Consider the following 26888-nt stretch of genomic DNA (forward strand, 5'->3'; position numbering starts at 1 on the left):
GTGGGCTTTTCTGCCGTGGAGGCATCCATGTACCCTCCCGACCGGTTCTGCGACTACCTCTACTACTACAATGTGATCATCATCGATGATCGCCTGCAAGGCGCTGAAGAGCAGGCCAGCTGGGAGAAGTTCCAGGAACAGGCCAAGGCCTACAGCCATGTTGAACTCGGAGTGGCCTTCCACTTCCGGTGAGGAACAAAGAGCACATGTGGCATAATCCTTACAATTTTTTTAGAGAGTCTATAGACTGTTTATGGACTTCTAGAAGTCTACAAAGTATATAGGCTCTCTGTGGACAAATCCTATAATATAATCTATAGACAATCCATAGAATTATGGTCATACACTTATAGCAGACTTTTTGTCTATAGACAGCCTATAGACTATGCATAAACGAAAATAAGTATCTATAGAAAGGCAGTCGAGTCTTTCAAGAAGTATTTACAGTGCCTATAGACCATTCTTATAAGGGAAACATCCTTAACGAACGAAAATACGCCACTAAAACAAAATGAGGAAGAGACGCAGACAGGACGGGCACTGCAAGTTACACCTTTTTTTCTTTTCTAGTCATGGCTGCTCCTCTACTCTTTACGTTTGTTGTTACGTCGTACTTTCTTATAATCGCTTTTGCCTGATAGTTTTGGTGACTGTGCATGCGCATTATTGCGAATGGTTTGGGAAAGTTTGCATTTTATTCAGTTATAAATGCAGCGCTCTACCTGATCGTCATTTCGTTTGAGTGCAGTGCTTTTGCTCATTGCGATAATCCACAATTTAAACTGGAAATATCCGCCATTCAGACTTGCAGCTTATTCAGCACATAATCTGCTTAACCGATGCAAACACTTTGTGTTAAAAAAACATCAATGTTTGCTGAAAAATTTCAAGGACTTTGGATTGCAGCGTTAGGAACTATGTAGAACTGCTAGAAACATACATGTTACCGCTCGCACATTTAGACGAATCTCGTAGCCGTTCTTTTTGCGTGCTATGGGCTACCGAGACGTGCCGTAGAACATCGTCTGTTTGAGGCCGCAGTTTCTCACTGGCAGCCACTGTAGCCTCTAAACAAAAAAAAGGAGCAAAACGCTGAAACAGCGCATGAGTATCTAGTTTTAATGATATCGAACTAAATTAGCGTCGTTAGCCCGCTATGTTCGGTGGAAATTTTTCGTTAGATCCGGATATCAAATGTTTGAATGCCAGCGCAAGAAACCAAATCGATTGACACAACATCGAATGCCCTATGTCAATTAGTTTGGCCATAATGGACGTTTGAAGTTTCAAGAAGTCATGGCTTGGGAACCAAAGGTCGTCGGTAAGAATCCCTATTATGAGCTAAGCTTTGATTCCACAAGTAATCTTATTCCGCGTAGCGCGCTGAATCGTTTGATACCACTCGAATACCATACACCAAATAGGTGGTGCACAACCTATGTACCAGTGGTACCACCCACTGGTCCCACTTGAACGTCCCGGTCTTTCATACTTACTCGACCTTGAGTAATGCGAGTATTGGAGCTAACGCTCTGAAAAGAAAACCTCATTCCCCTACATCGCACTCTTCGCGCACCGAGTTGAGGGGTATGTATTGTGATTTGGTAAAGGGGAGGATTTCATGCGCCAACGGAACCAACACATCGTGCTCCGCAACTGCTGCCTATAGATGGTGTGGCTAGGCGGCTATAGTCGCATGCAAGTCAAGAAAGCAGCGGCAAAATACTCTTCAAAGGAAGCCCTCCAGCCAATGGCGCCGAGCCAATTGTCATGTCGTCATAGTTAGTCCCATTTCACAGAGGCACTTGCGATTTCGCGCTATACTTGCGACAGCTTTTATTGCGAAAGCAATACTGCTAGCACTTTTCTGCCGTCGTTGGAGGTCGTTCCTTCGCTCCGGCGCAGCTGCGGCGCACGACCACGTGACAGCGTGACGTCACCACCAGAGGATAGCAGGGGCCCCAACTCGTCTTTTCGGCCGTAGCCGTTCCTTCGCTCGGCGCGGCGGCTACCACGTGACGGCCTGCTCAGCCCGCCGCGTGAGGGCGCTCGCTAGGAGAGGATAAACGATGCGCCGCAGGCGCGTTCCGCTTAGTCATGTCTGAGGAGTTGTACAAGGCGTCGCTTGAGCGACGTGCTGCGCGCACACGCCGGAGCCGTGCCGAGGAGACAGATGAAGAAAGGCAAGAGCGGTTGACTAAGCAACGCGCCTATGAAACAGAATGGCGAGCCCGGCGGCGTTCTACAAATTCAGTGAGCGAGAGTAGTTTCATGGACTCTCTGAATACAGAAGAATCGTCTATGTGTAGTGAAGAGCGATATAATTACCATATCCTTTAGTTGACGTCTAATTTTTGTTTTATTTCTTATTTTATATTCAATATTTATTTTAATGTTTTCTTTATATGCTTTGTGGCTTTGCTTAATGCTTAGAAAAGTTATACCCACATGGGCGGCTTTAAAAATGTACATAAGCAAGAAGTGATTGGCCGCATTAAGAAAATCTGCTCATGAACAGCGGTCAGCCAATCAATGACTTCTGTTAGAAAACTATTAGTCTAGGTTACTGAAATAAAGATTTTAAGGCTTTGGGAAATAATTGGTTTAGATTTCACAAACGAAGACATTTGAGACCGGCTATATGAAATCAACTATCTCAGTCACATTGCTTTATATTAATAACGTCCTAGAATAGAAACGTTTTTCAGAAACCTAATCTGAGCGCAAACTGTTCGAGACTGGGGATCACTGTCCTCTCAGCACAAATTCTAGGGGGGGACCGTTCCTTGCCCCTTCAATTACGGAGTCCCTGTAAACTTAGCTGAACTGAAATGTGCTCAAATCTGAAAAATGTTGTCCAGCAATGGGCGGAGAGATACGAGAGACGGATGAAATGAGGACAGAAAATGGTTTTCGAAATAGGCGCCTTCGTGCTTCACTGTAGCACCGGTATGGCTGCGGTGAGGGCATAATTCCTTTTTTTTTTTGTCTTGCAAGTATGGACGATTTACGTTTCGAAAATGGGATGATTCGTTTGCATAGCGGCTCGTTGTGATATGAATGATGAAGAAAATGCAGCTTAGGTTTTGGAAGGAGTATTAATTCAAAATATGGACGCATGAGGGCCCGATAGAAATTGCTCCATTATTCACGGGGAAGATAAAAATATTTTGTGCAATATCAGCATACTTAGAAACTGTGGTAATTTGATTTTTTTTTTCTTTAGGGAATAAGAAAGCGCCGAAAGGAGTCAATAGCAGTGTACACAATACTCAAACAGCTTTATAAGTCAACTTTTTTGTAAAAATGCGTTCGATGCTGCGCAAAAATACTCGCCCAGTAACGTCTGGAAATTTCTTCCCATAACTACCGCCATACTGAAATCCAGTATTTGCAGAGACACCGATAAATATCATCAATTAATTTTGTACGGCACTATAAGTAATTCTAAGGTGCGTCGTTTTCTCAGCAGCACTTTTGCTGTCGAAAGCCTTGGCGTTTGGCACAAAAATGGTGAAAGTCGACAGCATCAGTTTTGGAGCACGCTTTACGAAGAGTTCACACAAGGGCAGAGCTTTCTTATCGATCGTTATGGAAAGGGTCTGGAGCCTGCTCCTCAGCAATGGTCACCAACGCAAGTACCCCAACTCATGTACCCTGTGAACCTCTCGAATTTAAATTAGGTCAAAGCCGAATAAGCCAAATATCTATCTGTTTAGGAGGGTTGAAGTTTACTAAAAGAATTCCATTTTATGATAATTTGAAAGATAGTGTTCTAATGTTTGACATAGCAAATATGCATAGAAATAGGAAATAAGATGTATACACCTGACGATGACCCGTGTGCTTCTCAGGGAAACCTTGACACTCCGTATGGTTGAGAGTTAACCGAGGTAATGGAACCGTGTGCATTGCCGGCTACAATGAAAAACAATGCGAGGATAGCTACGATGGAAACAGGGGAATAACGTAAAGAGAATATTGATGCTGTCAAACTCGCTACTGCTTAAAAGACATCGAAAATAACTGAACGTAGTTTGGAACATATTCGGTAATAACCTGTGATTTATAACTTTCTTGACAAAAAGAATCTTACTGAGGAACTCTCAGCCTGCATAGCTCCGCCTTGTATGTGAGGGCACTGCACAACCGGATATGATATCGGAGAGAGACGTTTCCACGATTATGAGTTGCAACTGAACCCGCTAACTCTGTTGCTAGCCACTGGCTCGTGACCGAACTTACGGAGGGGATAGTCGGGTTCACGTGGGTGAACGCGTTGTAGTACAGTGAGGTAATAGTCGGTAGACATTGCACAAGTTATCCCACTTAGCGTTCAGCGTTTTCTGGAAACCTTTGTCGCCGATACTACGTGGTTTGCACTTGCACTTGCATGCAATAAACAGCACGTAGTCTTTCTCTCAACTCTCTCTAATCGTTTCATTTCTTGGTTAAGGTGCCCTCTAGAAGTATCCATTGCAAGAACCTTATCTTCCTCTAGAACTTCGCTTACTTCCTTTGAAGGGAGTGAAATTATAACAATACACTCACCTGTCACGAAATCTACCTGTCACGAAATCCAAGGAAAATCTACAGCTTTCAAGTTGGCAGTTTGTGGGCGAAACCTGCCCAAAAGGGCAGGAGCACAGGAGCAGGCGTGAATGGAGCTGCTCTCGAATAGCAATTAACTAATTCTTCGACAGAGGTTTTCTGGAATTGAGGCATCGGACTTCAATCTAACGCTTCTTCATAAGCTGACCTTAAAAAATAATATAGGTTTAAAGAAACATAAACGTTAGCATAAAATGAGAGATGTGTGCTGACCCATGCTCCAGTCAGCCATACTGATTCGACGTGAAGCTCCATGGACGTGAAAGGTCAGTGGCTTTAAATCGCTCCTTATTTTACGTGGAGGGAGAAGGAGGTGAGAGATCACTATGCGCAGGGAACTGGGCAATCTCTCCAGTATAACATGTCGCCACCGAAAGCTACTCATTAAGGCAGATGCTTAGAAGCCACTGATGGAGCAGGCCCTTAATTCTTTCCTGTGGAGAAACGTGTAATCCGGATGATATAACCAGGATGGTTCGTCGAATTATATCAGCATTGCATTTCAGTGAGACCAGCAACCCAATTGCATTCGTCGATTTTATTCAGAGCAGTGCATTCAGAGCGCGCAACAAAAACCGATTTTGAATGTAGCCCGTTTCTGAAACATATACTGGTTTCTGAAGGGATATCCTAGTGTGCTCAGGTAAAAGTACAGTTTACTTACAGAGTCGTCATCTCATCCCTCTGCAGTTACATCACCACAAAGCAGCTTGACGCTGCCAGGAACGCCCTGGATATGCTGGCGCAAAGAAACATCAAACATTACGGAGTCCTCAACATCATCGATAGTCCTGGCACTCTCGCAGTGACGGTGACCGGTCTGCATGACGTCTTTGAAGTGAGTCCGTCGTCCTGGCTCTGATGGCAGCCACGTCCAATACTTGATAACGGCCCCTTTGCCTGATTTCTGAACGAGGTCTGCGATTTCCGACACGGACGGACGGACGGATGGACGTACGTACGTACGTATGTACGTACGTATGTGCGTACGTATGTACGTACATACGTACATACGTATGTATGTACGTATGTATGTACATACGTATGTACGTACGTACGTACGTACATACGTACATACGTACGTACATACGTACGTACGCCGCCGCGGTGGCTCAGTGGCTATGGTGCTCGGCTGCTGACCCGAAAGACGCGGGTTCGATCCCGGCCGCGGCGGCTAGAATTTCTTTGGAGGAGAAATTCTAGAGGCCCGTGTACTGTGCGATGTCAGTGCACGTTAAAGAACCCCAGGTGGTCGAAATTTCCGGAGCCCTCCACTACGGCGTCTCTCATAGCCTGAGTCGCTTTGGGACGTTAAACCCCATAAACCAAACCAAACCAAACCAAACCATACGTACGTACGTACGTACGTACGTACGTATGTATGTACGTACGTATGTATGTATGTATGTATGTATGTATGTATGTATGTATGTATGTATGTATGTATGTATGTATGTATGTATGTATGTATGTATGTATGTATGTATGTATGTATGTATGTATGTATGTATGTATGTATGTATGTATGTATGTATGTATGTATGTATGTATGTATGTATGTATGTATGTATGTATGTATGTATGTATGTATGCATGCATGTATGCATGTATGCATGTATGTATGCATGTATGCATGTATGCATGTATGTATGTACGTACGTACGGACGGACGGGGTGATGGGATGATGGATAGGGTGACGGGGAGATGGGATGGTGGATGGGGTGATGGGGAGATGGGATGATGGATGGGGTGATGGGATGATGGATGGGATGATGGGGAAATGGGATGATGGATGGGGTGATAGATGGATGGAAGGACAGACGGGCTTGGATCTTAAGAGCCTCCCCTTTGAAACGGGGCAGCGGTCGGTGCGACATGCTGGGAATTCTTTTACACCCCCCGATATTCCATATGTCACTGCAGAACGGGCGTTCCTGAAATGTACACATAGACTGGAACAGCACTGTCGCGGCTCTCGTGAAGCAGTTCCCACAGAGACAGTACAGTACTTAGGGAGGTTTTCCCTGAAGCACACATTTGGATAATGGGAAGTAGGGGGCAAACCATTGTCAGCCTGAGTGCGCTCACCACGGTTTCCGCAAAAGTAATAGTCTTCGTCTTAGCAACTGCGGGAGTCATTGGCGAGGATTATATTCGCCTCTCCATGCTAGGAGGAAAATCGAAACGAGGATTTAATGAAAAGGAAGACGGGGTAGAAGAGTAAAAGGTGGTGTATGTTGTTTTTAAGAGGGGTGTTTCTCGTAAGAGTGAATGCTTTGTCCAAAGAAGTGAGGCAGCCCTCTCCCTTCCCTGGTTCACGCTTTTACGTCTTGCAGCAATTTCTAGGTTATTTTCGTCGAAAACACGCCTCACACACGTCTCCTTTAGCTTGCTGAAACTCCAGCTGTTTGCGGTGCACGTTATGTGCCAATAAAGCGCTGCAGTCCTCCGGCAGATTGAGTTTCACCATATTTTGTTCGTCAAGTACAAATTGGGGCAAATTGTCAAAGCCGCTAGTTTTAGAAAAACCAGAAGTCAACAAAAATATTTTCAAGGATCCCGTGAGTGTGAACAATTTTTTCCCAGTAGTTTATCCTTCCGCCAGTAATTCTCACGAAGTGGCCGGGGGGGGGGGGGGGGGGGGGGGGGGCAAAGAGTCGCTTAACGCTGACTTTAATTCACGCCTTCGCGCCTTTATTCCTCCAACCAGCCTCCTCACAGCTGTGCCATACGCATGCTCCAGGGCAAAGGGAGTGGGTTGGCGGTAACATGGTCCCCGGCCAGGCCACTGTGACTCGGGGTGCGCGCAGCTCGGCAACTGCATGAACCTCGCTTGGCAATAGAAGGCGCTTCACGGAGTTCCTTTTTAGCACCGCGTTTCTCTGGCTGCGATCCCCGCATGCCCCGCAGGCACGAACATCGTACCTGATGGTCATGGGTGGGACGGTGCTTTCGGAGAAGCCTTTGCCATATGTCGGTTGCTTGGGCACGCGGTGAATTCAGGGTCATAACCGTGTGCTTTTCTATTACGCTTTAATTATAGGCGTGATATCGTTCTTCATTGGTTGATGGCTATCCAGGAGTTGATGATGACCTGTAAATAACTGCTTTTGATGATCCTACAGAAATTCAAGGAGATCCAAGGAGACGATCCTACAAGGAAGACCATAATAGCTATCGCATCTTACAATTACAGGAGAGCTGCTTTCAGATTGTACGTCGACGTCATCTTTAAAACGACCAAGTAAGTCTGCTTGTAGTTCGGCGTCATGGCTGCCGATATTCATGCGAAATCACTCGTACGCTCACAAACATCGACCAAGGAACCTTGTCAGTCCGATCTTGGGCCGACATCTAGCAACAGTTAAAAAAGAAAAGCATAACACATAGATAGCTCGAAATCTGTCCCGGCCTTCAACAAATCTGACCATAACTAATATGATAGTGACCTTAAAATTTGGCCTTTACAATTTTCAAATTTTGGGCCGGGCCACCTTCAAAATTCGACCATGGCCGATTTGGACCAGCATCTATGTCCAATCATGACTGAACGTGCGCAACACGACGGCGAACTTCAAATTGGTCCCTGTTCATTTCCAAAATTTGGCCCGGACCATTCCCAAAATTTTACCTTGGCCAATTTGCACCAAATCAATACCCAACCATAACCGACCGTGCCCAACACAATGGAGACCTTCAAATTTGAAGCTGTTTTTTTTTCTTAAGAAAGAAAGCATTCATTTAGCATAAAACATGAAATAGAAACACACAACTTCAGGGACCCAACAAAATTTGTTTAAGGGTCCTGACCACTATAAGCTAATACATATGATGAAGACAACAGCAACAAATAACGCAACTATTTAGCAATAAGCATATTACAGCAGTAGGCACTGGATACTGGTGAAAACATCAAGTAAACATGTTATTTTTAGAAAGAAACACAAACGAAAGCACTAAAGAATGTAGACTAGGATGAATTGAGTAGAAAATGTTTTAGTTGTTTTTGAAAGCCATGAAGAGTAGGTGAAATTTGAACATTATAATCAAGACTATTCCACAAATAACGACCTTGTGTACAATTATTGGCCATCGCCTCAATTCGACCAAGACCAATTTGCACCCGAAAAGATACCAAACCATAATCGACCCAGCCCACATGACGTTGTCCTCCAAAACTGCCCAGGTAATTTCCAAAAGTTTCCCCTGGTCACACCCGAAACATGACCTTTGCCAAATTCTCCGCAAAAATAACCATCACTTTCGCACTATAACCGATTTAACCAAGTTAAAGCCCTGGTAATTATTTTCCAGAGCAGAACGGTGGGGCTAAGAATTAACATGCAGAAAACCGAAGTAATGTTCAAGAGCCTAGCAAGGGAACAGCAGTTCGCAATTGGTAGCGAGATGCTGGAAGTAGTAAGAGAATATGTCTACTTACGGCAGGTAGTGACTGCAGATCCGGATCATGAGAGGGAAATAACTAGAAGAATAAGAATGGGGTGGAGCGCATATGGCAGGTTCTCTGAAATCATGAATGGTAGCTTACCAATATCCCTAAGAGCAAAGTATACAACAGCTGTATCCTACCGGTACTCACCAATGGGGCAGAAACTTGGAGGCTAACAAAGAGGGTTCAGCTTAAATTAAGAACAAAGCAGCGAGCTATTGAAAGGAAAATGATAGGTGTAACGCTAAGAGATCGAAAGAGAGCGGAGTGGGTGAGGGAACAAGCGCGGGTTAATGGCATCTAAGTTGAAATCAAGAGGAAGAAATGGGCTTGGGCAAGGCATGTAATGCGAAGGCAAGATAACCGCTGGTCCTTAAGGGTAACGGAGTGGATTCTAAGAGAAAGCAAACGTAGCAGGGGGCGGCAGAAAGTGGGCGGATGAGATTAAGAAGTTTGCGGGGATACAGTGGCGGCAACTGGCAAAGGACAGGGTTAATTGAAGAGACATGGGAGAGGCCTTTGCCCTGCAGTGGGTGTAGAGAGGCTGATGATGATGATGATGAATTATTTTCCATTGAATTCGTTTTGTGCACGAAGTCTCGTATAATCCTATAGCTTTGGCGGTTCACTGCAAGGAACCAGCCTCCCTTTATTAACGCGCAGACTGTAGGCCGCCATTTTTGCGGGACCATCACATACTATTTCTGAGCTCCCGTCTGAAATTGTGAGCGAAGTAGTCATGTTCTGGCAGCCATGCCATGTTCTGGCAGCGCTGCCACCTGCCAGGGGTGCAGGGTGGATGGGGACTTTAATGTAAATATAAGAACAAGCGGGAATTTCTTACTACTTATGCGGGAGAACAACCTGTTCATCTCGCTCGTAACGGCTCCCACAGCTGTGACAACCTCGCGAAATACTTGCGCAGACCTCGTCTTTGAGAAACCTGCATTGGTGCTGCAAGTTGAGCATATATTCATCTATTTCTCCGTCCACAAAGCTTCCTTCATGACAATCAAGAACTGTTAGTGGAGTGTTTCTCGAAGAAGGAATATGTGTGAAACATAACAAGTTGTCTGTAATTATTTGCCTCAGTCTACCGAAAAGCTGAAACAGCTGATGAGCTGCGCTGAAATTTCGCATTACGGAGTAACGTAATCGTCGGCAATTTTTTGCTACGTAGTTTTTTTTTTCGAAGTTCGTGGCAGTTATTTGAGCACTACGCTAGAGCATGCGAGCATATTCGATTCGTTTCGATTAATATTGAACGCGCGCCATTTGTTTCATTCAGCATAACGAATAGACTGGTATTCTATTCGCTATTCCAAAACCTGCAGTATTTTCTCGTTTCGAGTTATTAGTCTTCAGCTTGGTTCTCAACGATTATTTACTAGTCGGAGTTCGGGCTGTCCCATTTATTCACGGGGCATTTAACTACGCTTTGCGGATTGGCCACGTCGCACTGAAGAAGGTAGCTTTAGATGGGCATATGCAGTGATTCTGCGGGCTACAAATGCGCATGCGCCGAACGCTGTGTGTGTCACAGCGTCTTACGGGCGTCCGCACGCTACAAATCACAGTGTGCGCGCGCTACGGGCACATCAGGGGTGGCGTTGACAAGATGGCGGCGCCCTGCTGCCCGCTGCGGAATAAATACATGTCGCCGCTGGATTCTTCAACGGGATAGCTTGCTCAAATGGTAGTGGTTCGCTTTTAATTCGCAGACTCTCGCCCACACGTAGAGGTATAAACGATAGCTAGCCCTTGTTTTTCAGATAATTTGGCGAGTTTCAAGCTCTTAGGCCTAAATAAATGCAGTGTGTTTTCCTCGTAGCAACGACACCCGGCGAAGCAGCTCTGTAGCTTTTAGTCACTTACATTTTCTTCTATTTGCGTAGTTTTTCTACTTGGAATGAAAAGAGTCTCGCAATTCAGCAACTCTAGTTATCAGTAATTACGGACCAAAATTCATTCAACCCACGTTGATGTGCTTTAACGTCTTGTCACTAGAAGGCGCTACTGTTTACGCGTGCCACTGAGGGACGCTAAAGCACGGCCAACTAAAATTGTCGTGTTTGCACTATTTACAGCGTACGCAATGCAGTAGGCGATGCGTACGCAAGCTTACTGCGTACCCCACTAAAAGTGTATGGTATTTAAATGAGAGTTTGTGCCTGCCCTTACCGCAGCAACTTCAAGGTGGACACGGTGATCGCTGTCTCCTCTACCGGATTAGTGCAGGGCCAGGCTGACTGCCTCGCCATGCCACCTAGCGCTCTCAGCCCAAATCACATAGGTGCTATCAGCCTAGTAGGTTTCACTTATTCTTTGCTTACGCCACGTTCCTCTTCAACGCGCCGTAGCGGTAATGCTCGCGGTAGAATGTACAGGTGCCGTAAGAAGTAAATGGAAGGCAATATTAACGAAAAAAATTCATCATTGCCCCCCAATTCATGCATCCTTGGATACATATGTGCAGCCTAATTGTGAATGTGTGAACTGCACTGTGCACCAACAAACATGGACCATTATGCTTCAGATTTAAAGAGATTAAATTGTTTTGACAAAGTCGCCTTCCATTTACTTTTGACAGTGAGTGTACATGTGGAAAAGCGTAACTGGTATTTCAGCGTTTGTGGAAATTGCATCCAGGGTGGAAACTCTCAACTGTGGTGCGTCTTCTTCATGCGGACTTTGCACCCCCTCAGCCTGGTACCTACACGTCCTCATACTTCACCGAGACTATAATAAGCGAAAAACAAGATAAAGCTGTAGTTACGCTCCCAATATGATATAAGCGGGCCTGATCCAATTAGATTCGCGGATAATTCCCAACATGCTTTGAGGCTTTCAGGAGGTGTCCATTCCCATGAACACGGCGTCTGCAACTCGCTGTTTAGTGGTTCATTGAGGGTCATACTCAGTTATTAACCTGTAACATGTTCCGTGTCGTCATTTCACGTTGCGATAACCATTGCAGGAATCAGTATTTTAGGTGACTTCGTCGCAGCAATGAACTCAGAAACTCGATGCTTCCTTGGCCTAATGCACAATGTGCTTTTCTCCCATAAGTCTGGCTCAACCTATGGCCTTCAGTAGGCAGGCTCTTACCCTGGCCCTCTTCCCTCCTGAAAATTTCCATATTTCGAGTGCCATTAATCCATATGTTTACATGTGAAATTTTATAGAGGCAGTATGGAGCATATGGAGTCGGTATGCACTATACCGAAGTACGTACTGTAATTTGCGGACTCTATATGACGTCATGTCCATTGCATGGAAACTGTATATAAGATATGTGGAAAGCTTGCAGACTCCGTAAAGACAAGACATGGATTTCTATAGACTTTTTTATATCTCTCGGACTCTGTATTCTTATAATTCCACATAAACGTCTCATATTAAACGTTTCAGTAGGTATAGTTTGGCTGTGGTATATATTGACGCCTATATTGTTAGCATAACTAGAGTGCCAGCATTATTTCCAAGGCTCAAGAACACTGCACGATTTTCTTCGCACTCCTCGCAGTTTCAGTGCTAATAGGGACGCTACTGAATTTTTCTTTGCGCGATGTCAGTGCACGTTAAAGAACCCCTGGTGGTCGAAATTTCCGGAGCCCTCCACTACGGCGTCTCTCATAGCCTTAGTGGCTTTGGGACGTTAAACCCCATAATCCAAACCAAACCGAATTTTTCCTTGCTTCATGGTTCAAAGTGTGTTCGTGACTGCATGTGAGTAACGCGCCAACATAGCTTCGCAAACAGCCGCCACAGCCAATGTCTTCCGCAGTGAAAGTGGTCGCAGGCGGCTATGCATTGCCACTCATATATTAGTGTTGATCTAGCCTTGGTGTCATCTAACCTAGTCTAGAGTGTGCATTTTTGGTTCGGTCTGGTTTGTTGGAGTTTAGCGTCCCAAAGCGACTCAGACTGCATTTTGTAGTAATTGTTTTCGCCGTCCATTCCTTTACCTATATGCTATTGCTTTGCTGCAGCACTGATACTGGATCAGAGCACTGTAGTGCTCGGTAGCTACCTGCACTGACGTCACATGTAGCATCCAACAGGGGTAGCGGGACATAGTGCTCATCAGGGAAATGATCTAGTTCGAATACGGCCCTGTTTCAGCAAGCACGAGTAGCGCAGCGTGTGTGAACCGATGCGGCTGGCGGCTAATCATACTTCGCATCGACCGCACAGATTCTGTTCAGCTATTTTTTAAAACCGTACATAAGATCTCGGGCCCGGTTGGGCCTCTCGTTCGAACTTGGCGCCCTGGTCTACGAGCTACGAACGGACGCACCGGACATCAAGAGCATCGCCTACTCCCCGTGCGTCAGCGTGGATATCACAAGTCAGGACGCGGTGAGCTCTTCATGAATTGCCAAGCCCGCGGCTTGCTGGACTCAGTGTCTCATGGGCGTTGTTACGGCTCTTTTACCTCACCTCGTCTGAAGTCGATGCTGCAGGTGACGCCAGCTAATCACAGGCTACAATTTCATCTAGTCGAGAGCAAAAACGACGCGTGATTGGCCGGCGTTTGCACCATCACGATAAAAAAAAAATGGGGAGGACGATTAAGCCCTGCCTTAAGAGTATGACGCGGTAGAATAATGGGTTAACATCCATATGTGCAGAATTCTTCATTCTTTAACATTCAAAGACCCCTGAGAGTCTTCATACCACTCCTGGTGCAGTGGTTTCAGGGGTTAAGCGGTACCCCACTTCCCTGCAATGACATGCGCTTCCACCAATGGGGCTTGGGTCACCCACTTGCCCTTCTTAGCTACCTCTCGCGACCAATCATCATTTGAACTGCCACCTGTCACGGTGCGCAATTGCCTTACAATCCGGTCGGCAGGTTTTGATGACGGCTCAAGGTTAATTCACCTAGGTGGCCAATCTGCCTTTTAGGTTGCATCTCTGGGGATTTTTCGTGAATTACTCACTCGACGACGCCGACGCCGTGTTTTCGGTGACGCGAGCTCCTTAACGCTCTCGGGTTAATTCCAACTGCGGGAAAGCCAACTCAACGAGCTTTCAAATGCGTATATTTAGTGTTCGATATTTCGAACCACCTTGTCGATACGAACAACAACAAAAAAAATACAGGTCACTTTCGATGTTGACGGCCATCAATATGGCAGTATAATCTACCGTCTAAAAACGAAATAAAAAGTTCATCTGGTAATTTAAGTTGATTAATAGTTCAATCAGTAATCTCTTTGAGGCCCGTAATGTCTGTCTGACTGGACAATGCAACTCGACAGACCACGCCGACGTCTCCCAATTTTTAAAATAAATTTTAGGCAACGCTGTATAATTTTCGTGATTGGTGCAAAACACCGTTCTTTAATGCATTCAATAATAATCCACTGTCGCTCACTCATGGGCGCACAAAACGCTAATACATACTAATCGAAATATGTTGAAGCCCATGTATGCATCTGTATGTCACTGTCTGCGAAAAGACTGAAGCATAATTTGGGTTTTGCATATGTCCTAGCATTCCTTCCCATCGTTGCTTCCTGTCGGTATGTAAACCTCCCTAGTGAATACTTGGGGCAGGGTCGTGCGTTTCTGTCGAGGAACCTAGGCTTACGGATTGGGTGAGCGCTGTATGTAGTGCGTGCATCACTGCAAGATGTTATGCACCACACTTGGAAGGGAGGTGTCCTGTGCGCGGCTAGATCCCCCCGCTCCTTCTCACCCCCGAGCACAGAGTGCGGAGGGAGCGCCACAAGAGAGGAGCGTTTTGTCGGACAGGCTGTGTTCGCCCGCCTGCTCTGTAGGAGAGGGTCCCGAGGTTAGTGAGTGATGGGAACCTAATAGGCCTGCATCGGAGACAAGTTTTTAGCGAACCTATGTTTACAAGGTTTGCTCCTTGAGGCCTTGTAAATATGTCGCGCCCTTGCGAAAGCTTTTCGCCACGCTAGCAGAAAAAAGGGGACTCCCGTAGGATCCCTAGAGCGGAGAGTATACAGAGACGTGTTATATTGGTCGGCGGGACTTGTCTTTCCAGAATGTTTGATTTGCTTTGCTACCCTTTCTTCAAGCTTTTGTTACAAAAATGAATGGTAATTTAGCCAGTTCCTTGTGCTCCCAATTGAGGAGGGGGACATAAGAGTTAAAAGTAGCAGGGGCCTCATAAGGCAAGGTGGGCGGATGAGATGAAGAAGTAGTCGAGGGTAGAGCAACTACTGAAAATTTCCATATGAGAAGTCCCATAATTCCATGCGTTTCCAAATAGATTCTATGGAGTCGGTAAGGAGCATATGGAGTCGGTTGGAACTGTATGGAAAGCTCGTTTAGAAGCTTATGGGCACCGTACCGCGTGATGTACAATGCATGGAAATACTATAGAAACTGTGTGCAATGTTTATGAACATCGTACAGATACGATATAGAATTCCATATATTCTCCATATCTTATGGACTTCATGCTTCCATAATTTCATACCAGTGGCTCATATGGAACGTTGCAGTAGGTGTGGCCGCTGCTGGCACATGGAAGGGTTAATTGGATAGATACAGGGAAAGGCGTTTGCCCTGCAGTGGCCGTAGTCAAGCTGATGATGATGTTCTGGATGGACCAGAGCTGGCTTCGTCAGGTCAGCCTACGACGCATTCATCTGTAAATAGTTTGCCCTTTGTTGGATATTGTGTTGTGTTTTATTTATTGAGTGCAAATAAACAGTTAAGTGCTCACGAAGTTGTACTCGGCCAATGTGATTCAGCAACTCGAACTTAAAAGTCGTCCTGTATTCCTACATTTGTCATCAACATTCTTTCCATCTAAAAACATTAAAGAGAGAGGTAAAATCAGAACTGGCAGTGTCTGGATGATGAGTGCTTGACGGCTCTCTAATCGTTGCAGGTTTGTCGGCTGGATCCGGAGGCCTTCGACGCATCGAAGCAGTCCCTAGGCCGCCAACTCGAAGTGGTCGGTGCGTTTCTGAACGCCACCTCCAAGAGGCACGTCGTGTTATCCGAGTTCAACCACACAGTTGTAACCAAGGTCAGTTCAGATGTATCCAGCATGTCTTTTTGAGTGAGCACTTTTGTTAAAGAGCTAAAAACGAAAGCGAGGATGAGTTTCAGAGTGATTTACAAATTCATTTACAAAATTATAAGCACCTGGAACAAAATGTAATTGCCAAAAAAAAACTTCACCCAATAAAAGCGTAGTCATGACTTGTTTCGGAAATAATTATTATTTTCCTAGAAGTCTGTGTGGCCAACCATTTTGCTGAAGCGCCCCTTCAGCCCATTTTTTAATACGGGTGTAAGTGTTGTAGGCACTCTTTTGAAGCAGGAGAGAGAGATGCAAAATGTTTATGCACTACTCCTTGGGTCTTAGGAGCTTTCATGAGTGGAGTACCTGTCTAGGACTCCTGGACTGGCTGCGGCAGTTTGGGCGCATTCCACCAGTGTAAACTGATCTCCGAAATCCGAGATCCCAGCTGAACAGCGCTGGGAATAACCACAGGTGGGCGAAATTTCCGGAGCCCTTCGCATCTCTCAGAGCATCAGTCGCTTTGGAAAGTTAAACTCCCATAAATCAAATCAATCCCATGAAAAGGATGACAGGTGAGATATGTAGGGTGTGCTGTGCTGTGAACTATGGAAAAAATTATTACATAGGCAGAGGCTAGAAATGCAACGACCAAGTGAAGGGGGCGCTAAACTGGATTCGGATTTTTTTTTTTATGGATTCGCCCCATCTGTTGCCTTACGCGAATGCGAGATCAGTTGTGGTCTGCTCTCCTTGACCAGAGGTACAACCCCTTATGGTGACCCTGTCTAGCTCCTTGTGAGCGTAGCCGATTGCCGCTGCCATAATGACCGGGTAGTACTCGCCTTGGATCTTAAAGGGGCATTTGACAATGTAACACATGAGATCATACTCACTAACCTAAGTCACACCGACTGTGGCCTCAACACATTCCAATACATAAGCCAATTTTTAACGGCTCGTCAATCCTACATTCGAATTCAAGATAGAGACCATGGTCTTTACCTACTTGGCACGCGGGGAACCCCTCAAGGCGCGGTACTTTCCCCGCTGCTCTTCAATCTGGCCATGATGCACCTGCCGGCCCAGCTGGGTGGTGTCGCCGGCGTGCAGCACGCCCTGTACGCTGATGACATCACTCTGTGGGCCACGCAGGGCAGCACAGGAGACATTGAAACCAGCCTGCAAACAGCGGCGATGATAGTAGACCGCTACGCCCGCCGCTGCGGTCTTCAATGTTCCCCTCAAAAATTGGAATTTGTGCACCTCCGCCCCTCACAGAAGTGCACAACTAAAATATCACTCTCTCTTGAGAGTGGTCCCATACGCGAAAGTGATGAGATACGGGTACTCGGACTCTACATCCACAAACACAGGCGGCCAGACACTACATTGGCTAAACTCCGTAAGGTGGGGGACCAGGTGGGCCGTATGGTGCGCCGGGTTTCCAACAAACGCGGAGGGTTACGAAGTAAGGATGCCTTGCGGCTGGCAAACGCCTTCGTAACTAGTCGAATTCTCTATTCGACTCCTTATCTCCACCTACGGAAACAAGAGGAGGACACCCTTGAGGTCATCCTTCGCAAAATTGTTAAGCGTGCCCTTGACCTCCCCATCACTACTTCAAACAGCGGGCTTATGGCTCTTGGGGTGGTGAATACTTTCCCGGAGCTCCGGGAGGCGCACCTTACAAACCAGTACACGCGCTTGTCGCTAACGGAGTCGGGTCGCCGCCTTCTTGCTCGACTCCATACCCAACACACCCCTCCAATGGAAGACAGGTTTCGCATCCCGGAACTGTGGAGACGTGCCCTCCACGTGCGGCCTCTTCCAGCAAACATGTCACATGAAGACCATAATGGTCGGCGCCTGGCACGAGCGGAAGCGCTAGCCCGATATTATGGCAACAAAACAGGTGTATACTACGTGGACGCCTCCGGCCCTCACCACGGGGGATGGTACACGGCAGCGGTAGTTGACAACAGCAACACAGTTAACGGCCTAACTTTCAGAGCCCGCAGTGCAACACAAGCAGAAGAGGTCGCGATGGCGATTGCCCTCGCGACCTCACATTCCGATTCAAAATACATAATCACCGACTCGCGAGGGGCCTGTCGGAACGTCGAACAAGGCTGCACTCCCTTCCTAGCCTATCGAATCTACCAAAATTGCATACGCGATACGGACCCCGCACACCGTCACCTCATATGGGCCCCTGCTCATCAGGGGTTGGCAGGAAACGAGGCAGCAGACGCAGCCGCCCGCGCACTCTCTCACCGGGCTGTTTTCTCCTGCCCATCCGATCAGGAACCCAATTTTAATCCGGTATATACATTCAAAGATATTACAACATATTATCAAAATTGTCATCGCCTTTACCCTAGCCCATGTAAAGGCCTCAAGAAGGCGGATGAGCGGCTCCTTCTCCGCCTTCTCACCAATACATTGCTGTGCCCGGCAGCGCTAAAACATTTTGACCCCTCCTTTAGCGGCAGCTGCCCACACTGTAGTGCAGTGTCTTCTGACACCTATCACATGGTGTGGGCCTGCCCCTCCAACCCCGCTATTCCCCCCATCCCCAACCCAACCCGGGAGGACTGGGAGGCGACCCTGCTCGGCTGCCACGACTTACAGGCCCAACAAGCCTTAGTCGGGCGCGCCCGGGCGGCGGCAACCGCCACTGGGGTCCCATACTAGGGACCTCCACCTAGTGTTTGTAAGGATCGGTCCCTTACGGGCTGATCCAAACATACCTCCTGTTCATTCGTAATAAATGTTTTCACCACCACCACCACCATGGCTCTTTGTCTTGGGTATTTGATTGCGTCTACAAAGACAGATTCTTTTTTTTTTGCCAGCGGTGCGCTTTTTTAACGCCTGAATCCTTGCTTCCCTCCTGCCTCGATGCTCTTGTGGATACATCTGCTTAGAGATGGGTAGGACTGTGTAAGTCGATTTGATGTCGTCCGGCACGTCCATCGTCTCTTGAATCTTCTTTTGGCTGTCGGGGTAGCCTAGTAGTCTGAGTAAGGCCCTACTTGTGGTCGTATGTAGAAGTCGTTCTTTCTGAGAGATTAGAAGCACTTCTTGATACTCTAGGTATGTGTCGGAGACTCCAAGGTCTATTAATTTACGCGTAGAAGTTCTCAGAGGTAGACCCAGCGCACTCTTGTATGCCTTCCGAATCATAGCCTCTACCTGCTCGACCTCTTCGGATGTAGAGAATTGGTACAGTAGGTTGTACGTGGCTCTACTGGCGATTAGAGCTCGTATCATTCTGACCGTGTCCTCCTCTTTAAAACCTCGTCTTCTGTTAGCTGCTCGGGTGGTCATCACAGTCACTTCTGCTGTAGAGGAGGGGTGGAGTCTGAGCGTGTGGTCTACTCTGTGGTTCGATTGTAGCCACTTGCCCAGGATCCGTAGTGTTGCTGCTTCTGGCATCTCCGGTCCGTCAAGGTGAATGTTGCGTCGGATGTTCTTGTCATATCTGCGTGACTGGATGCGTATAAATTCGGACTTTCCTTGTGAGCAAGAGACACCGCCTTCCGTGGCGTACTGGCTAATGCATGGTCATGGCTTCTTGAAGTTGGTTGTGTTTTTCCCCGAAGGATCCCTAGTTTGGCCGTACCGTGACATCGTCAGAGCACATGGCATGGCTGATGTCTTTGATGCGCTCGAGCCTTGCCGGTAGCCCTGGCATGGCTATATTGAAGAGGAGAGGGGACATCACTGAATAAGGCGGGGTGCCTTTGTTGGACGTTGCCAGCTTGTCCGATCTAAGTTCTCTTACTCCGATGGTTACTGATTGGCCCTTTACGATGGCTCTAACGCAATAATGGATCTTTTCTCCGCTGCCTAGTCTACTTAGCCCCGTCGGACTGCGTCATGGGTGACGTTTTTAAAGGATCTTTTGGGGTCTATGGCTACGACAATATTTTCGCCAAACTTGGGTATGTTATTTAAGTACTCCTCTTTAAGTTGTAAGAGGATGTTTTGCGTCGATAAGTGCGGTTGGAAGCTGAACATGGTTTCGGGCAGGTCGTTTTCCTCCAGGTTGTTCTGTAGTCTTAAGATTTTTGATTTCTATGCCTTTCGGCTGATTTTGTGTATAGTCGGTTCATAGTTGTTGGAAGAAATTGTTGCTTTCCTTAAGCTTCCAACGAGGGCTCAGTAAAGAAAATCGCGATGCTCTGCATCCGCCACAATGGCAAATAACCCATTTGTTTATTCCGAACGATTGAATAATTAGTTTTGCGGAAGATATCTGTTATTTAGTCATTTTGAATTTACATCTCGTTTATTCTTTCATTATGCCCTGACTGGGTCAACCACACTAAAATCAAGGAAAACAGAACCAAAGTAGTTAGCTTTGTCTCTTTCTAATCTCCATTTGTGAGTCAAAGAACTCAAAGCAAAATTAGTGGCGAAACCTTGCCGAAACCTAAAATATTTCGAATGCAGCATGTTAAACTTTTCTAGATAATCATACGGTCTTAAATGCTTCGTTTCTCACTAATTTTACTTCAAAAATGTATATGGAGGTGGGGTTGTGTATGTTAGAGCAGTTCTTCCCTTCATCCTTGAAGATAGGCGCGACTTTACTTCTCTTTAGCTGTGGAGGAAATATACCAGGCTCAGTAATTACGTTGATTATATTTATAAGAGCATTAGCAATGGCGTGTATAATCAGCTTCATATCATTTCCATTGATACTATCTAAACCTGCGGAAGATAGTTTCGTATTGAGGATCGCGCTTCTGGCCTCGGCAGGTTACTTGGCAAAAGGAAGAATGAATGCTCAGAACGAGTAGGGCAGTCGGAGTAGGTCAGAGTAGGAGGTGCAGAGGGAGTGGAAAAGAAATGGCTAAAATATTTAGCCACTACGCTGGCTGGGAAAGCTTACGAAGTTGGGAAAGCAGCAGGCCGGGTATAGAAGGCTTGCTTCTGCCACACCGAAGCCGCAGTTGCACAATGATTGTAGATGTGAAAACGTGTGTAGCCTGTTTGGCTCATGATTTTGCCTTGCTGGTTCGTCGCCACGTCTGGTGACGATATTTGTTTGATAAGAGTATTAGTTGATGAAGATGACGATGTGGAATGCAGAGCGCGAAAATGGTGGTGTTAATTTGCATGTGCCATTGTACGAGGATAACAACAACACGAGGCCCGATCAGCTGTATCGATGACATAGTGCTCTCGTGGAGTGGCCAGCGAAGCTGATCTGTTCCGGCCACCACGGGTTCAAATCCCAGTCGCGGAAGTATTTATTTTCTTTAGTATTTATGGTATGGCCTAGCTCACCGCTAAGGTCAAGCTTTGCACATCGGTGAGCCGGTTCGACCTCGGGAAGTAGTGCTTTCGCGCTATTCTGGAGCGCCTAACCGAGAGGGCCTGCCTTGCGTGCAGTACATCGAAACTGACGACATCCATCGTCGCAACAGCTCTTGGCTGCTGTTCGACGTGCACCTGGGAGACCGCGAGGGCCGATGCGGAACGGGACCGTTCCACATCCTCGAGCAGTTCTGCGAGGTGTTCAAGAGAAAACCCTGCTGAGTGTTGGCTACGCAGCGCTTGGCTGATCTTCCTCTCGCCACCGTTTCACGGCAAACACAGACGTCTTGAAAATGGACATATGAGGGGGAAAAAAATTCGACTTCTTGCACATTGTGAACATTTTAAGCCGAAAGCTTTAATGGCTCATACGGTCGTCCGTTAACAAGGCGTGCCACACGCGTTTAACTCGGAAACAAGAACAGATCGAAGAAAACTAATCGTTGCTTCAGAAATAGGAAAAAAAAATGAACCTAGGAGCCAAGTTTGACGACTGTAGATTAATTAGTTGGTTAACTATAGACTAAATTGTCGAAACTGCGTTGAAATAGCGCGGACGTCGATATAGCCACGGGAACGGTGTGACGCCACATCCACCGGAAGTCGTCACGGCATAGTGTCTTCAGCTTTCGCTTCTCAACACTTTAGTTGCCAAAGTATCCTCGCAATTTTTGAGCCGGTGCTAAGCCAACGTGGCCTGACCGACTCGTAGTGGCAGACTTCTTGGTTCAGAGGAATCTTTATTCGTGGTGGAGTAAATTTAACTCGCAAACCTTATCATAGAATGCTGTGGTGGTCAGGTGCATTTCCCAGGTGCTTTTGGTTTAGCTCTGCTATCATGTTACACGAATAATACGAATGGTACCACATATGACTCGAGCTTATGCGGGTTGTAACTGTCGGAACATGGCGCCGTCAATGCTTGCGCCATCAATGTTCCACTGGTTCAGGTATATTTGCCAGTGAGGCAGCTTTATTCGCAATATGCACAGTACGGATTAGGCTGTTTACGCCTGTCGCAGTTAGACGCCTCTCATCGACAAATCTAGCTCCCAAGAAGTACATGTAATCGGCCCATTATTGAAAATGGATGGTATCACTGTGGTCCTTTGCAGGACCGGCTTTTTCCAGTACATTTTCAATATTGGGCCGATAACCTGTGCTGCTGGGGTAGGTTTAGTTTGAGAAACAAGGCTGATCACAGGTTTATCTTCACGGAAATGCGAATTTCTTGCGAGTGCAGTGTTAATACCGATAACGAATGTTTATATGCTTTGGTTTAACACAAAAGACGTCATTGTGTTAGGACCAGTCAGGGATTCGCATTATGGCCAGTCAGCTCGGCGCGTTATGATAACGTCGCGCGTAGAGTCCTGTTCTGAACATTAAGCGCGCTGCGTTGCACCTGGTGTGGTACGGCAATAAAGCCAATAAGGCTTTAAGTTTAGCACTATAGGCAGCTTGGAACAGCAAATAAAAATAACTCAGCCCGCTGCGCCATATTTTCTCGGAAGAAAAACTGCGTGAACTGCAGAGAAAACATGAAGCGGTCATATCTGCTGCACGGCGATGACCCTCGTGAAGTATATCATTCGAGGCGCCTCTGCAAATTTCAGGATAATGTGTTTGTTGTGCGACCGCATTATAGCGCTACTCTGCTGGTTCAGGCATAAGTAGCTGTTTTGGCAGCACTTTGATCTTAGAACAGTACGTTTGCTATGAGAAACGCGGGTGTGGGGCGGGGTAGCTGCAGCTCTATCCGGCTTTTTGAATACGTGTTTAATTTGGCTCATGCTTCTTTCATACATCTCTGAGATCACATTAAAAAAAAAGTGCAGTTACACCTGCACTCCACTTGAAAATATCCGATGGGCGTCACATGTACAGAGCGAAATTATTTATAGTGAATGGAAAAATACGCTTTCAACACACGCGTATGCAGCAACCTTTGAACCGAAATTCAGCGACTAGTCACGTGACCGAGCAAGCCTCTTATTGATGTACCACCTTTTTTTCTCTTTGCTAGATTATTCCTGTACTTCGAAATAAAAATCAGTTGATAGTCAGCGCCCGTGCGTGTATTTGGATGTTCCTTGTGTCTAGTCCTTGCGCTGTTCCCTAACCATGCAAAAGGACCAACTAGCCCACCCGTCAGTTCTTCTAAAATGCATGTACCCGGTGGTTGCGTCTCTTCCTCGAGCGAAATTCGAACCGGCATTGTAGAAGTGCCCTCAGGTAGATTGGTGTATATTGCTGCAGAATTCCGCGCCTGGTTTTGCACTGGATAGATGGAGAAGATACTGGGACAGAGTCTGGTTAGGCTACTGGAAAGCGGAATGCCCCTAGATAGGCAAACTAAGAAAAGCGTGAAAAAAGAGCAATCCAAATGAAGAAAACACAGTGGAAAGGTCATGTAATTGCGAAAAGGACCGTATCAAAAGACCCATAGAAGCAGAAAACCTGTCATCAGAAGTCGAGTATAAATAGCAAAAATATACAAAGACGAGAACAGCAAGGTGTACGTGGAGTCCACAGCGAATGTATGACTTGTTGTCTCGCTTCGCATGTTCCACAAAAACCAGTATAACTGCGCCAAATGTCCCCAGATGGAGCCGCATCTGCGCTGGTCGGCGGGACGGATATGATGTTGCGCAATATGTGGCAGCCACCGAGGAAAACAGGAGGGCTTCGGGGTAATTACGATAGCGATTGCTCGCTGGACGCTTGAGGAGTGGCAGGGAAGCGAAGCAGCAGTAAGGCAAAACGGCACTCTCCTGCACACGGAATTTTCTGTTCCATTCAAAATGACCATCTCACGGAAACCGAAAATGTCTTCTGGAACCAGAAATGGGACATCGTCCGTCTTACATGAAAGGACCCAGGGGTCATTTGGCTGCCTAAGACTGCCCGCATCGCCAACAACTATCCGCTCTGCTCACTTCTCCCTGGCAACGCTACTTTCTTCTCTCCATTTTTTTTTCGTCCATGTAGGTGCAAGCGAGTGGTCACTTTCCGTAGGATTGCGCCTACTTCTGTGTGGCTGTGCCCGTGCGCTCGTCTGTCCAGTGCAGCGTCTACAGCGTGCTTTGTTCGTTCCCTTCCCCGAAATGGCCGTGTTATGCCTCTAACGTGCTACCATAATCTTTTTTTTTTTTTTTATTCGAGAAGTCTGCCATGAGGCATAAGTTGAGAAAAGGGGGAGTGGAATGTAGGTTACAGAAAGTTAAAAGAAAGAGTGTAGACCAGTTTCGGCGAGGTACTCGCATAGGCTGCTTGTGAAGTGATTGTCCATAGTCCACTTCACATATTTTCTAGTGAAGCAGCGCAACGGCACAAGGCCAACGGAAGAAGAGGACAAACACAGCGCTGAACTGACAACAAATGTTTATTCCGGATGCATTCAGCATATACAGGCTGTTTCACCTAAGACTTTCTGCAATTTTTAAAAATAAGCTATTTGAATTAGATGCGCGCTTTTTCTGGCATAGCATTGTCAGTGGTGTAGTACATCATAATGCAGCTAAGACGTGCTAACTAGCAGATTTGTTAACCAATATTTAATAGTTAACTTTTAAACTATTACCGTTGGGCTCGTTAATTATTAAGAGGCATGTAGCCCACCGTAAGTAATGTCCATATCCGTTTTTAGAATTTCGAGAACGCGATTATCCTCGGCGCTGTGGCCCAACAAATTTCGCCTACATCGCGCCAAAATACATGCGGTTTGAGAAGCTTGCAGGCAAAGCAACCTCTCCAGTGAACCTAACTCGTCGAGATAGCCAAAATTTGTTGGGCCACAGCGCCGAGGATCATCGCGTTCTCTAAATTCTAAAAACGGATATCGATATTACTTACGGTGGTCTACATGCCTCTCAATAATTAAGGAGCCCAACGGTAATAGTTTAAAAGTTAACTATTAAATATTGGTTAATAAGCCTGCTAGTTAGCACGTCTTAGCTGTATTATGATGTACTACACCACTGACAATGCTATGCCAGAAAAAGCGCGCATCTAATTCAAATAGCTTATTTTTAAAAATTACAGAAAGTCTTAGGTGAAACACCCTGTATATACATATGCTGAATGCATCCGGAATAAACATTTGTTGTCAGTTCAGCGCTGTGTTTGTCCTCTTCTTCCGTTGGCCTTGTGCCGTTGCGCTGCTTCACTAGAAAATATGTCAGACCAACTCGCCCACCAGTTCATGTTGTACACTTCACATAGTCCCCGTCGCGGTTCCACCACAGGCCGACCTCCCTGAGGAGCCGTTTTCTAATAGGGGCCGTCGCTGGGCAAGTCCACAACAGGTGCCGCACATCACAAATGTCCGGTGCAGCGCCGCAGTGAGGGCACCTGTCAGTTTCTGGCAGATATTTATCACCCCACCGATAACGGACAGAAGGGGTCAGGGCCGCCCCTGCCCGAATCCGGCGCACTGATACCTCCTCCTGCCGAGTAAGACTACGGGGGAGAGGGTGCGAACACGGAGGAATTAGAGCGCGTGTTCGCTGGCGCAGAGCTTGTGAATCGGAGTAAAAAAAAAGGCGGAATGAGCATGAAAAGCAGCGTGTCCATGAAGGCCGGTTGCGATCGGATTATGGTAGCAGGAACGGATCTGCCTCTTCCCCCAGATCCGTTCCTGCTACCATAATCCGATCGCAACCGGCCTTCATGGACACGCTGCTTTTCATGCTCATTCCGCCCTTTTTTTTACTTTGTTCCTTTTTCTAGCCAGCTCCGCATTTCGAAATTCAATAATTGCAAGCTTGTGGCTTTCTAGCAGGGTTTTTTCCGTCTACAGTTACCGTTAGAAAGACCTGGCCACATTCCCTTTCCATTATCTTTGGTGCTTTTGATGCTTGCTTGGGTTGCTTGCTTTGCCTTTGTTTTTTTTTTTGTTTTTTACGGCGAGAGCTGTCGGCTCGGCTGTGTGGGGGCGTGTCGCACGTAATGTTGAGTTACACCATTCTTGGCGGAAAAATACCCTGTTTCGCCCGCGTTAGAGATATTTTCGTTATTTTAGACGGAAGACGATTTCCTGTTGCATGTTTCTCGCATAAATTCACGCACAATGAGACGCACAATGAGGTCATTCTTCGGTTTATTAGAAAATCTCTTCGAATCGAGTTTCTTGATTCAGTTCTCCTTAGGCCGCGCGTAGCGTTCGCATCTGTAGCTTGAGATAGCGCCTCAGCTTCCAGTCGTAGTTTGGTCACACCTTTTAATTAGCACAAAATTATCTATAAAATGTTCTCCTTCTATGGTCTTCTTCATCGTCCCGGGCAGATAGGCTAGAAACCTCTATTGCATCACTATAAACAAGGCGTTACTGTTACTGCCGGAGCGGCCAACCGGCGCGAAGATTACATCCCTCCCTCTGATGAAATGTTTATAGCATAATCTCAATTTAATAATATCATTGAGGTTTGGGTTGTTCACCACAGGAGGAATGAGCTTTGGACTTAATCTTCCCGCAATTCATG

The 26888-nt window shown here is 46.4% G+C and overlaps 1 protein-coding gene across 1 annotated transcript; it reads left to right on the top strand.

Moving 5' to 3' along the window:
- The first annotated feature begins 27 nt into the window (after nucleotides 1-27).
- Nucleotides 28-21627, top strand: LOC149332268 (uncharacterized). The gene is made up of 7 exons (XM_089557500.1): nucleotides 28-188; nucleotides 5302-5449; nucleotides 7738-7856; nucleotides 11249-11369; nucleotides 13260-13424; nucleotides 15937-16077; nucleotides 21481-21627. Exons 1-7 carry the CDS (start codon nucleotides 28-30, stop codon nucleotides 21625-21627), a joined length of 1002 nt encoding a protein of 333 aa, XP_089413626.1.
- Nucleotides 21628-26888: the final 5261 nt, after the last annotated feature.

Source organism: Amblyomma mixtum, chromosome 8 (genome assembly GCF_055824585.1).
Source record: "Amblyomma mixtum isolate Tamu chromosome 8, ASM5582458v1, whole genome shotgun sequence".
Taxonomy (NCBI): Eukaryota; Metazoa; Arthropoda; class Arachnida; order Ixodida; family Ixodidae; genus Amblyomma; species Amblyomma mixtum.